This window comes from Orcinus orca, chromosome 10, assembly GCF_937001465.1.
Source record: "Orcinus orca chromosome 10, mOrcOrc1.1, whole genome shotgun sequence".
NCBI lineage: Eukaryota > Metazoa > Chordata > Mammalia > Artiodactyla > Delphinidae > Orcinus > Orcinus orca.
Genome location: NC_064568.1, coordinates 18,909,593 through 18,924,152, shown reverse-complemented (window position 1 = coordinate 18,924,152; position 14,560 = coordinate 18,909,593). Strand labels below are relative to the sequence as shown.

At 45.3% G+C, this 14,560-nt stretch overlaps 1 protein-coding gene across 1 annotated transcript in view; it reads right to left on the bottom strand.

Moving 5' to 3' along the window:
- Positions 1 to 1,802: 1,802 nt before the first annotated feature.
- EIF4E3 (eukaryotic translation initiation factor 4E family member 3) overlaps positions 1,803 to 14,560 on the bottom strand; it is a 53,290-nt gene continuing 40,532 nt past the window's right edge. The window contains exon 7 of the mRNA XM_049715822.1: positions 1,803 to 13,638. Within this exon, the coding sequence (XP_049571779.1) occupies positions 13,619 to 13,638 (20 nt within the window). The 3' untranslated portion in view covers positions 1,803 to 13,618. The remainder of the gene's footprint in view (positions 13,639 to 14,560) is intronic.

The following is a 14,560-nucleotide window of genomic DNA, read 5'->3' as shown; positions in this document are numbered from 1 at the left end:
ACTTTCAAAGCACACTCGGGTCTGAATTGTCATTTGAACAAGGGGAAACTAAACACTCTCTATGCGTGCTTTTATTTTTCATTGCTTTGAATAAAAAAAAAAAGTTTTCTTTAAAGCTCCTGTCTCAGGTAGGAGAAGAATGAAGACACTTTAATTTCCGCTGGTGCCAGCGCCCTGGATTTGGGCTTCACCCCCAGCTGCTCTCAAACCAAACCAAAACCAAACAAACAGTAGGTCCACCCACCCGGGAGACTCAAAGTAACTCTGGGTTTCTCTTTGCCGAGTTTCCTGTGGGTACTTCAAAGCCTGGAGACTTTGCAGATGTCTTGGTGGTGATTTCCCTTTAGCAAACACATGGGAAATACTCCAGTAACAGAGAGACCAACTCCACGAGAGGAAATTTGGCGGCAGAAAGAGAGGGAAGCAGGCGTGCAAGCCGAGCTGACGGGCACAGTTGCCCAGATTCATTTCTAAGACATACGGCATGCGTTTGCAGCTGGGGTCTAATCCTTTCACTCACCTCCAGCATTTACAGCAAGGAAGTATTTCTAGCCCGTGAAGAGTCAAAACCCAACCTGACTGGAAAGAATTATATTCCCTACCTCACCTTTGGCAAGACCGTCCCTGAAAACTGCCACCCCCATGGGAAGAACAGTAGGCTCTTCTACTTGAGAAGGGGGAGGGGGCAGCCGGCAGAGGGTGGGTCCTATCAACCATCGTGTTATTTCCAAATTTCTGTTTCTTTGACATTTTTGATTCTCCTACCAAAGCCAAATTCCCTTAACATAGAGTCAGAGCCATTTTTACTTTGAGCAGCTCTAACGCTTTAGCACAGAAAGTAAATCTTGACTTTCAGGAAAGTTCTTTGGTGGATTAAAATCTGCTTTTTGAATCAGGCAGCAGCTCATCCTTTGAAAACAAGAATTTATTACAAAATAACCTGGCCTATAAAACTAGACATGGACTGTTAAGAGTCTGTGCAGGCAGGGCCCCGGGGTTTGTTCCAACGGTGGGATGGTACGGGGCTGAGGGCACTCACTCCGTATCCAGCTCACTCTCCTTGGGCATCTATAGGAGCCCGTGCAAGGCAAGCGGCCTAGACCTGGGGTGATGACCACAGCTACAGGTCAGCACGAAACCCCCTCATCCACCGGGCAGCAAAGCCTCAGGACCAACCAGGTCTTCACCTGGGAGGTGCCCCATCGGCTGGCCTAGGGCTCACCCCTGGTTGTTTTACATTCCAAAGATCCTTTGAACACCTGCTGTGCGCCAGTTCTGTCACCCAGTATCAATACCCCCTTGTCTGCGGACCACCACCGTGACTTCACTCCTGCATTAGGGATGGGTATGTGACTTAAGCCTGCCCTGTCACCGCATGGCTGGGCCCTGTCCGCAGTCACTGGCTCAGGAATAAGAATGAGAACTAGTTAGAGTCAATGGTACACAACCTTGGAACTCACTAGGACTCCGGAGAGAGAAGGAGAGAAAAAAATCTCTATTTTTGCACTTAAAACTGGGGGGATATAGGTTTAGACCTGGAAGATGAAGACAAAAGAAAACTAAGAACCCAGACAACAGGTCTCCGGATCAGACTCTGCCTAAAGCCATTCCTCCGCAACTTTTCAGTTATGTCATTCATAATTTTTTTTTTTTCTTTAAGACAGTCTCGGTTGGTTTTTCTGTCACTTGGAATCCAGTAGCCCTAATGCAATGGTGATTATGGTGACCCTCTCTCATTGTACCCTAATGTTTTAAACTACTGAAGTTAATTTGGTGTTTTGCTTAATTCTTACTTTTTTTTTTTTTTTTCGTGGTACGCGGGCCTCTCACTGCTGTGGCCTCTCCCGTTGCAGAGCACAGGCTCCGGACGCGCAGGCTCAGCGGCCATGGCTCACGGGCCCAGCCGCTCCGCGGCATGTGGGATTTTCCCGGACCAGGGCACGAACCCACGTTCCCTGCATCGGCAGGCAGACTCCCAACCACTGCGCCACCAGGGAAGCCCCCTAATTGTTACTTTTAAAACATGTATTTTCCTCAGTGAAAACTTCAGGCTTGGAATGGACAGAATTCAGAAAATAAAGGCAGAATAGAGGACAGGGATGTGTGATTTAAACAACTACAAAATTATAGTCACCTAGAGAAAAGGAAACTGTGTGTGGAATATGGGGAGTGAGGTCCAGATCCTGCTCTGAGGCTCACTAGCTCTGTGACCTTGGACGAGGGACCGTTCTGCTCTAAGTTTCAGCGCCCTCATCTGAAAGAGGGGAGTGTCACTAGATGGGACCCTGATTCAGGTCAGTGACTGCTCTTGAATCATCAAAGGATGACCAGCATGGATTCAGGAAGCCCATTCATATCCAAAGGTAAATGGCAGCTTCTCTTCCTTCCAACAAGGTCCACACCTGTGTCTGGCAGGTGCAGCTGAGAAAGGTTCCTCATTGTGCTTGAGCTCACAGAGGTGGGATTATGTAACAGACAACCCCGGAGGACCTAACGTACTGGATCTTGGAAATCTGCAATGGCAACCCTGGGAGAGGGTCTCCAACCTGCCTGAGTCCTACTGGGCGCAGGAGACCACACCTTACCACCTAACCGACGGAGAGAGAGGACTTTCCCGGGCTCACCTTCCACCACAGTGGAATCTCTCTAGAACGAACCCTCACCACGAGTTTCCAAGGCACAGCTGGTCTTCGTTGTCTCTTGATGACTCCCTCTAGCTAATTGGGAGGAATCTCGCAAGGATCTCAGGAAAACCGCACTGGTTAGTTTATCAAGGTTGACGCTGGTGGGTTACACATGGGTAGTGAATGTGAAACCATCTGATAAGCTGAGTGCTTTGTTTACCTATTTGGCTAAAAATTAACCTAAGAATTTCTGCAGCTTTTAAAAATAGATACTTTTGGGCCTCCCTGGTGGCGCAGGGGTTGAGAGTCCGCCTGCCGATGCAGGGTACGTGGGTTCGTGCCCCGGTCCGGGAAGATCCCACGTGCCGCGGAGCAGCTGGGCCCGTGAGCCATGGCCGCTGAGCCTGCGCGTCCGGAGCCTGTGCTCCGCAACGGGAGAGGCCACGACAGTGAGAGGCCCGTGTACCGCAAAAAAAAAAAAAAAAAAAGATACTTTTGATCTATTTTGAACTTCATTCAATGAACAAAGTATCCCTAAGAACTGGAGATAAAGAAGCCAGTCACTGTAACAGACTCTGAACGCAAATTGCTTTCAAAACCTGTGTTCTGTCCCAGGTAAACACATTTTGTCCTCCAACAGCTCAATCTAGGAACTCATTAGGTGTTTCTGTCTCCAAGACAAGATTTAAAATTTTGTAAAAAAAAATGAAATATACAAAATGAAACGGATATGTGAAATGGCTACTGAGCTTTGTCAGAACAAGGGTATGTTATAACCAGGAGTCACTGATGCCTTTCCACAGGCAGAAGGCATCTTCTCAGCTCCCAAGGCACAAAGACACACACAAACACGCCGTCCTGGCAAAGTCCTCACACCACTGCAGCCTCCGCCACCTCATCTGAATGACATTCCAGGGCTGCTCTGTCTGGGGGCTCCATGTGGGCAAAGAGACGTAACAACCCACCGAGGCAAACCAAACAAGAAGACCAAAGTAACTCCCATTTTCATCCTCTTAGAATCTGACACACTCTCCAACTCTAACCAACCGTCCAGCAGAAACCATTTACAGCGCACAACTCATGTCATGGGGACTAGAATTCAGCAACATAAACGCAAGGGGCACAAGCCATTCTTAAAGACAAGATACAACACTGACAAGAAAAAGAATTAAAGACCACAAACCTCCACGGAAGTTTCTGCAGGGCCCAAAATTTCTGCCTCTTGGTGGCAAGATGATGCGTATTTGTCGATCAGTGGGAGTGACGACTTACTTTCTAATTCGGGGGCCTTCCAAACCCTTGAAAGTGCAAGGGGACTCTCGCAGGTTCTCTCTGCCTTCAAACGTCCCCTCCGGGAACGGAGTTAAGAGGTGGAGCTAGGCTTCCTTTAATGACGTTCTTAAACACGGGGAAGAGACAGGTGTTACTAGTAACTTTCTTTCTTGTACCACCTGAGGTAAGGCGGTGCCTCTTCACCAGGCTCACCGCATTCCTTTGGTCCCTCCTTTTGCCTACTCAGTATCCCTTACTTTCTTTACACCTGCATTCTCCCCTCGCCCCAACCCTGGCCTGAAGCAGCCCAATTTTCTTGCATATCTTCAAATATTCATAAACACTGTTACTTCCTACTAATCATTTAGGAATAAAAAAGGTGATGGGGAGGCGGCCAGCTACTATTATTATTGTTCACCTTTGCTTAAATGAGCATGTACTACTTTTATCCTAAAAACACGAATTTTCATAAAAATAAAGGGTTTCTGGACTCTACTTTAGAATGTGATTTTAAAACAATGAGCCAAATACCTAGAAACCAAAACAAAATAAAACCCCCAAACAAAACAAAAAACCCAGGCCTACCTTGACCAAAACACTGCAGTACCATGAGGCATTAACAGCAAAACCTACAGAAGAACAACGCTTAACAGTTGGTAGTGGGCCTTCATGCATAATTTTCTCATTTACTCTTCCCACCCAATGATGGGGGCGTTCATCCTTCCTGTGACCCAGGTGAGGTGGAGTGTGGCAAGGCCCGGGGATGCCTGACAAACGAACACGCACACCAGGATGAACCGAGGGCCACGGGGGGCGGCGGGGGGCGGGGGGCGGTGTGTGCGGAGTTAAAGAGGCTCAGGTGTCTCTTAGATTCCGAGAGAGGAGGGCTCCGCTCAAGCGGGAAAGCTCAGAACAGGCTCGATGGGGGAGGGGGCCTGGGCTCACCCCCAGAGCACCAGAAAGGGGTGAGCAGGGAGGGTGGGGGCGGAGGGTTTGGCAGCTTGGAGCCTGCATGTCAGAGAGCAGGGCTGAGGACGGCTCCAGCTCACGGGGGGCGGCAGAACCCTCAGTATAGTTCGCCCGTTGCTGGAATCTAAACGACAGCTTTAAATTATTAAGGGTCCTGGAATGCCACAGACGTTTTGAAACCTACCTGTCAGGGTCAGAAAGATACTTGGAGGAGGGATCTTCAAACCAAGTGTCAGCCGTGAGAGATGGACCCCTGTGACCCCACTTCCCTCCACCCACGTTTACCAGCCACCAGTCGTCGGGGGGCGGGAGGGGCTCTGGGCAAGCGGACCCTACAAAATTACGGAAGCGGACCCCACAGTGTGTAGTCGTGCGTGTTTTGCCTACATTATTAAAGGGGAAGAAAAAAACCTTCCGGGACTTCTTTCCAAAATTGTGATCTCAAGGTATGAACCATTCCTTTTGTGAAGGCGTTTTGGGAAAAGCGTAAAGCTGGCCCAGGACAGTTAGGGGACCGTATTTCATGCACCAGCAATTCTTCTCAATTTAGAAGGCAGAGCCATCACAAGGATGCAAACTGTCCTCGGATGCCCCACAGAACCGGCAGATGACAGAGCTGCTAAGAGGGTTCTGCGTTGCAATCCTGTGCTCCCCGATTTAGCAGAAGGCTTCTCTCACGCTCTCCTTTGAGAGCGCTGTCGGCGCAGACCCCCAGCAATTGCATTTGGAAGCCCATTCCTTCACCTTGTGCTAGGCCTGCCTTCACAGGTAAATCCCCTGCACTCGGGGAATTCCCTTTTTAGCCAGGTAGAAGTCAATTTCCTTATCCAAACTCAGGGCTATCTCTAACGCTTGCCAGATATCACAGAGCGATTTTTCTTTTTCTTTTTTTCTAACTTCATCTTCACAGCAGAAACATAAAAGGAGAGATCTATAAACATTTCAGATTCATAATATACTACTTCCTCTCAGTCCTTCTAAGCGGAAACTTTGCTCTTGAGTAAAGGTGAGCATCTACTAAGAAGTAATTTTCTCTGTCAGGAGGGCTCGCCATGCACTCAGTCGCAGCTGAAACGTGTTTTAATAAGGCCTTTCTCCTTTACAAGCCCGGCTTGCTTTCAGGCCCGTCCCACAGCCTCCAGCAGGAGGAAGATGCCTCTCAGATATCCTTTTGTTACTCTAATCAGAGCCAGAAGGGCTTTATTGACTTTCGGGCCTTGGGGAGTTGTCGTTCTTTTGTATCCATCTCGTACAAGAAATCAAGTTTGATTAATTTGTCATCAAGGAAAATGTGTGATCCGCTCAGAGCCAGGCCTTTGAAGTGGAAGGATGAACTTGGGCTTGCGAAAGCCCGGGTCAGCGGGCAAAACAGCAGTGGTGCCCAATCGAACACGTTCTTCTCCGCAGAGCTGCCTGTTCTCATTTAAAACACTTAAAACACACACACACACACACACACAGCCTTTTCCACGTAAACGTTCAGGGTTGGATTGCTCCCTGGCCAGGGTCTCCTTTTGTTTACTTTAATTTTGAAAATTGAGTCATCAGGGCTACAATGCAACACCCAGAGAACATTTAGCCATGCCACAAAGCGTGGGGCTGGAAGGATTTGACCTCCTGCCAATCTTAAAAGACCACTAAGAGTGGGAGAGCCGAGAGGGCTGAACTCGGTGTCAGCACGTGCTTCTGGAATGAATAATCGGAGGGGTCTCCAGCTGGGTCATGGGACAGATGCTCATTTATGATGCTCTGGTCTTGTTAACCTGCACTTAGTGGAGTTCCCAAACTGCTGAAAATGCATAAGGTAGCAGCCCCAAGATATTATTTAATCCTAGACTTAGTGTCATATTTCTTGTTCAGATGCTATATATGCTTTATAAGGAATTACAGGGCTTTTAAAAATGACAGAGTAAGCAATCTTTAGACATTCCACAGTGTAAGAATGCCCATACTTAACATGTTGGTGCACAGGCCGTTTTATGACGGTTACCCCTCAGGTAGAGACAGAAAGACAGAGTGAATTACTGAGCAAAAGTTAGGGGCTCGCTTGCCTTTGAAAGATGTTTGAAAAGCACCAACAAATTATAAACAGCCTTTGTGGTTACTGAATTCATTGTCAAAACTATTACCAGACAATTCTAAAACAATACTGAGATTAGTGAAAACACTCAGCTTTAGAAATCTAAGGATATTTTGATTAAAAAAACCACCTCTGCTTAGGGTAACATGCAAACATTCCTTCATTCAAACCTGCACTGAGACTGCAGTATGTGTAGGCATTTGGAACTCAGAGATGTTTAAGATCTACTTCCTGTCTTTCTTACCGTGGAGTAGTTCAGAAGTTCTATGGTATTTACCAATCCCCTGAATCGTAAGCTACACGAAGAAGGGATGATGTCTTGTTTATATGTGCCAGTGCCCGGCACATCTTAACTAGGATGCAATACTTACTTTAACTAAGATTCAATACATACTTGCTGAATGAGTCAGTATCCCATATAATCCTTATCTCAGCTATATTAATGCCTATCAACGTTCCTTTAAGGTACCCAGGATTCAAAGAATATGCCTATAACTCAGGCAATTCTTGGGAGCCTGCTACAGTCTTCGTCCAGTGTCATGTTTACGTGCCTGCAATCCATGTTGCACAACACGGGACTCATGCTTCAATACTAATTTGCTCGGCCTGGAAATATTTTCATCTACCAAACTTCCTTTTTTTTTTTTTTTTGCGGTACGCGGGCCTCTCACTGCTCTGGCCTCTCCCGTGGCGGAGCACAGGCTCCGGACGCGCAGGCTCAGCGGCCATGGCTCACGGGCCCAGCCGCTCCGCGGCACGTGGGATCTTCCCGGACCGGGGCACGAACCCGTGTCCCCTGCATCAGCAGGCGGACTCTCAACCACTGCGCCACCAGGGAAGCCCCCAAACTTCCTTCTTAATACATATTCCTGAGTAATGATGGCAGTCATGTCCTTAAAAAATAATTAACTGGAAGGTTCATTCAGGTTTTAAACTGGTTTGTGGCAAATGGACTCAGAAGCCAGGTACATAGAGCACAGGTGAAGCAGGTAGCTTTGTTTTCCCCAATATGGTGTGATGAGGCGGAAAGACCGGTAAACAAGCAGTTAGGAGACTAGCGGGTTTGGCCAGTGTTGCCACCAACAACTTGCAGGACTTCAAACAGCTGAAGCTGGGCCAATCCCTCACGAGGAAAGTGCCAGAGTTTCACTGGATCGGCTCATTCTCTTTACCGGACCTACTTCACGGATACAGTCAACCAGTGGAAGTACCATTTACTAACGCTTTGCATGAGCAAAGTACCGAGCCGGGTGCCTACGTATGCTGTTTGCCTTGAAGCAGCTCCACCTTCTTCCCTTCTAAAGATGAGGAAACCGGGGCTCAGAGAAGATGGGTGATTTGCTCAAGGCACAAGCTAACAGGATTTCCACGCAGTAACACAAATTTCAAACTAAGCTCCGTGCATGATGCCCAGTTTGCCTCCCTTCTGAAGGTTTGCACGCAAGGCCAAGTCGGGCATCCCAGAGAGGTTCAACCCAGACAGGATCCCACAGTCTGCCACCAAAACCTCCCAACCTTTTACCAGGATGCCTAACCTTCTGGTCATGGAATCAAATTCCATCTTCTCTGCTCTTCTCCTTTGCAATCTCTGGTAGAAGCATTTGCAAACACAAATAGTTAAAGGTCACCAGTAAGAAGCAGAAGAGGGATTTTGCACAATCCATCTGTGCTGGGATAATCCAGAATTGGCCGTGAATGTGCTGAAGGGCCTACACTATACCAGTAATTCTTTTTCACCTGCCATCCACAACAGTCAAATGTGTTATTCTTGTACATTCTTTGGAGAAGAAGTGAGGCACGTGCATCCACAGACTGGGCACTCAGTCAGTGCCGCGGGGAAGCAAACTTCAAATACAAATTTTTTAATTCCCAGTTAAAACCTTGAGAAAATAAGCAAGTGGGTGGTGCGGCCTAGTTATAAACTGGTTTCAAGTCAACTCTGCCCTGTGGAAATGATGCAAAAAAGCAGAATAGAAAATGTCTTTTTTTCCACATAAGGTATGGAATGAAGGAAAGATCATTGATTTTAACAGCTGGAAGGTTTGGGGATCTGTCTGTAACTTTGCCACCAACTGTTTGTGTGACTTTAGACAGATTCTTTATATTCTCTGGGTCATTTTTTCATCTGTAAAAGGAAAAAAGGTGATCTAGGACAGCAATTTTTCCATCTGTTTCTTAAAGCTGTAGATCTTCTCCTTTAGAAGTAAACTCTTATGTGGAATCTCAAAATCCTTGTGCTTCGGAATCTTCAACTTCCATCAAGGCAGCATAGCATTGGGAGAACGGGCTGGAGCCATTACCTTGGATATAACTTGGCTCTGAGACAGACTGACTGTGTGACCTCGGACACGTTATTCCACCTCTCTGAACCTCAGTTTGCACACAGAGAAAGTGGGGACAACAATGAGAGGATCTACCTCCTAGAGCTTTGGAGAGAAGTACATTAATTATTCCACGTGCTTAGAGGGCATGGAACTCCATACACATCAGCTATTACTGTTAATAATATAGCTGTGACCAGAGCAGCAACCCCCAGCAGAAGCACATCAGAGCCTGTCCAGTTGTTGACTTGGGGGGATAGCAACTGTTTATAGACGGTCACTCTGCACTTATCATTCAAAGGGCTCATAAATGATTTTTCTGACCTCAACTTTCATAAGTAGAGGAGCTTCTACAGAAAAAGATAAAACTGAGGTTTATCACTCGAGTGATAAAACCAAAAGGAAATGCAAGGAAGTGCTTACTGTTAAGTTAGGATAAAGGTTATTTTAATGGGGAAGGTGGGGCTGTGACCAGGAGGGGACTCATGAACGGGGCTCCTGGGGTAGTGGGCACAGCTCCTGGGGTAGTGGGCACCAGTCCTCGACCTGGGTGCTGTTCTAAGAATCTTCCCCGTGTAACAATTCACTAAGCTACACGTTTGTTTTGGGCGGTTTTTCTATATCTTGGTTTTATTTTATAATAAAAAGGTCTTAAAAGTGTTGTTTCATAAAACAAAATCAATGAGCACGTAAATTACGCTTACTGGCTTCCAAAATGTTAACGTTTTGCCACGCAACGCACGTCAGTATGGATGTGCTATCGTTTTACTAGACTTTTAAAAATATATTTTACAATAGGAGCTTTGTTTGCAGTATCCCGAAGTATTTCTGTAGAACCAGCCACCTGGGGAACACTCTTTGAAAGCCAAGGGACTTCTGTTAAAATTTTATTTCTGAGTCCGTGATTTTTTTTTTTTAAAGATACACTCTGAAAATCAAAGTCCTGCCCTTCAGAACTTGACTATCTTCACAAAACACCAATTATGTTTGCCTTAAAAGGGGGCATTATTGCTTTAGTATTGAACCTTCACTTCCTTCATTCTCCAGTAAGTCACAAAACCCAAAACTTTCCTAGGACCTGAAACCTCCTCTAGGTCTGTGCTCTCCAGAATTCTATGTGCACCGAAAACAAATGATTTAAGTTTCCCCAGTGAAAGAGGAAATCGGGGAGTAAAAACTTGTCCACATCTTTGAGGCTGGGTGGAGCACACGCACTAACCATACCATCTGTACAAACGGTACCAGAGTTCAGCGTGCTTATGACTGGAAAGGCTTATGATTTATGCTCGCTAGTTAAATATGCTTATGATTTAAACTTATTTTCTCTGGCAAGAAATACGCTAGTCAGCACCATGGCCGAGCCAGATGATGGGAAATAGATACATATTTCAATGATACACATTTTAAGGCTTGCTGAGCCTTGTAAGTGCTACTGTTTTCTTTTTATAACAAAAGACCTAACTTCCTGCAGAATTCCAGAGAGTTTTAAAAAATACATTCATTAGTGAAAGCAGTGAAAAGTTCTCTAACAGCGGTTACTACACTAAAAGAGTCACCGGTTGGCCTCGAAAAAACTGGATTTGAGGTGGGGAGGCAGAGCCTATGCTTATAAAACCACCAAGAACACATTCCAAAAGTGCACGGATAACCTCTAGGTGATAAAGGACACACTGAATACACGGCTGCAGTCACCAGACTCAAATGGGTGGAGGAGATATTAGGAAATCTTAGAGCCTTCACAGCGTTATGCCCTGCTCCTCATTTAATTAATTAATTTCATTTAATTCACTGTGTTAAAATTAATTGAGCATCATATACACAATCCTGAACTGCTTGCTTTTACAGGGAGAGTTAGGAAGAGTCTGCAGATGAATGGGAGAAATAAGAGTGCTGGCATTTTGCTTGTTTTTAAAGGCATATGTTAGCTAGAAAGCAAGAGTAAATTGACTTTATGTGGCTACATAAGGGGCAACTGAATCTTACGGGCAAACTGGGGGACAAAAGAGAAACAAGCATGATTGGTTTACTCTAAAATGAAACCATTCTTAGTAAAGGGTAAAGAAAAAGAATGAAAATAAAATGTGTTTTCTAAGACACCAACGTGAGCCCTATCACCAAATACATTCAAGAAGGGAGCAGAAGAGGGCTTCCTTGGTGGCGCAGTCGTTGAGAGTCTGCCTGCCGATGCGGGGGACACAGGTTCGTGCCCCGGTCCAGGAAGATCCCACATGCCGTGGAGCGGCTGGGCCCGTGAGCCATGGCCACTGAGCCTGCGCGTCCGGAGCCTGTGCTCCGCAACGGGAGAGACCACAACAGTGAGAGGCCCGCGTACCGCAAAAAAAAAAAAAGAAGGGAGTAGAAGAAACAGGAATAGCTGCTTCCTGCCGGAGGACGCATGGCAACCTACTAGGTGTCAGACACCATGCTAGGAGCTTCACACGCATCCAAACAGGTGGACAGAAAGTTTCAGTAGGTGCCGGAATAAACAGGGTTTGACAATCACCACACATATATATACCTGGAACCTTATTAAGATGAAGCAGTGTGGTTTCTAACATTGCATGAAATTCTAAACCTGAGGGAGTAGAACGACATTTCTATACTATAGAACCCAGTTACAGCGTGAGAATCCACGGCAACAGATTAGGAAAGATCTCGACATAAAGCTCTACAGATTAATGAACACTTAAACAAACCCCACGAAGTTCTAACTTAAGAAAAGGAAGGAGCACCAATTCACAGCAATACAGTCCCGAATCAGAAAACGGCAAGAACTTTTGCATGAAAAGTGCAAACATGTGCACTAAACACATAAATCACTATGTTTTTTCAAGTAAGAAAAGTACAGTCTAGTCTTACCTGATGGCTGCCAAAGGCTGGAATAAAAATTACTGACTTAGAGAAGCAACTTTCACATGTATCTGAACATCAAACACAACACACAATATAAAATCAAAAATAACTGGAACAGAAAACTTTTCAGTCTGACCTTAAAAATACTGAGCAAATCACGAGATGAAGCCAGATCAAAAGGAAGGGCATTACACCAGCTTGTAGCCATATGTGAAAGGGCCCCCAATGCACAGGGCACAGATGGTATACCACGGGGAGGAAGGGGCACAGGCAGATCCAAAACATCAGGCAAATAAACCGGCTTCAAGTTACACAGGTAACACGGTTCAAAAGAATGAATAACTGTGAATGCCAGTGATAAGATTTTACATTTGGGACAAAGGGTACTGGCGGTGCCAAGGTCAAGTGTGCCCACTAGTTTAAGCTCAGAAATCTTTTTGTGTTAACAATCTCAATGAAACTGAAATCTCGGTGGGGGGACATGCAAAGGGATGGTGACTTGTTATTACCCAATTACTGAGAAGATAGTTAAGACTTTTTGAAAAACCATACAGTGGCTGTCAGCCATATTACCTGATTACGGGCTGAGAAATTTTTCTTTGGGGGGGGTGATTTAATGTATACTCACGAAGCTAACAGCTCTAATTGAAACTAGAAACACTGTAACTTAATTAAAATGCTCGAAGTCCTTTAATATTCCCCATTCATCACTTATGTAAACTGCTAAAATTAAAATTTTCACCTCCTAAACCTTCATCAAACGTCGCTTCTTTGTTTGAAAAAAAAAAAAAAAAGTTCTATAGAGAACTCAGAAATGCTAATATTTACTTCGTTTGTTTCTCTCATGCAAAGTTGCCAGGTTAATAAATCTCAAACACTTGTTCCCAGATAGAAGTTTCAGAAAAATTCTCTGACTTCGACCTAAGTTGAAACTGTCATAAAGAGATCGTGCGTTTCATTAAGTGAGTTGATCACTTTTCTCAGGCAGCAACCAAAACAAAGCCATTTAAGACAGGTTTCTTCAACCTTGCGATTTCCGAAGGACACAAGAGCATAGAATATCCAAAAGGCTGTTGTATTGGATATTCTAGTAAGATACATTCAACACACACATATACAATGGGACTCTCAATTTTAGTAGCAACGATGAACAAAATAATACTGACTTCACAATGACTTTTGCTTATCATTCACGTGGTTTAGGGAATACTTTGATTTTTTTGGATACTTCCACGTATCAAAGGATCCTTCCAATTTAGTAACAGCTTTGCTAAGCCACATCTAGGAGTGACAATTAATTTGAGTGGAAATTCACTCCCAGACTACTTTGATAGTCATTTGAACACTTTTGAGTTATTTTACATGCAATTTTATAGCTCTGTAACGTTCATTTAATCTCGTTCAATGATGCTGAACCCCAGATGCCGTAAGACATTATGGAAAAGGAGTTACTGCACATATGGGGTACCTACTTTTTCTGAACATTAATTTCTTCTCTCTTAACAGGCTGAAATGGTATCTAGAAAAGAGAAAAGCCACCATTCTGTATTAAAGGTTTTATATTATGGACTTCCGGAGGTGGGCTACCTATTACTGCTTGTGGTCCTAGCCATAAAGTTCTTATTTACGAACATCACCTTCTCAAGTCTAAGTACTAATGGCTTTCTCCAGCCTTCAGAAGGTTGTTGGTATTATACACACAAATCAGGTCACCTGAGAGAGCTTGCGGGCGGGGGGGGGGAGGGGTGGGGGGGCGGCGGTGGCTGTGAGGCTCTCCCCATTTGAAACATCAAGGGGTTGGATATAATCAGGGGTTTGCAAAGTGAGGGTCTGAAGACCATCCACATTAGAACCCCTGGGGCGCTTGCTAAAAAGGCAGGTATCTGAATCAGAAACTCTAGGTTCGGGGTCGAGAAAGGAAGCACCCCAGTAAATTCCTCTGCGTGCTAAGGGATGAGAAGCCCTGGTAGATGATCTCAAAGGTCCCTTCCACTCTAAAATTCTAAGAGTCTGTGAGTTTTAGGAGTAGAGTTGTATCAGCCAGATCGATAAGACAGTGACTCGGAGCCTGAATGGGTTAACCTAAATAAGAAGTGCTGTTAGATTCCGATGCATATGTAAAAGCAGAAAACAAAAACAGAACAGTATCATCAGATGTGTGAGGCATCTATTTGGGCTTTTGTCCTCATGGGAGATGGAGAGGAAGAGCCCACTCTAACTGCTGCATAGGAGGAGAGACCCCAAGGGGGCTTTCACTGCACTTCCATTCCTATCCTTTTCCTCCTCACCTTCTGACCCCTCTCTGCTGTTGCAGCAGTTAGTTCTCCAGGCATTGACCATCGTGACTCACCAAACTCTTAAGTAACTTGTCATCGGTCTGAATATCCTCTTTTAAGAAATAAACTGTCTACAGGCAGTCCTCTACTTTCATTTGTAACGAG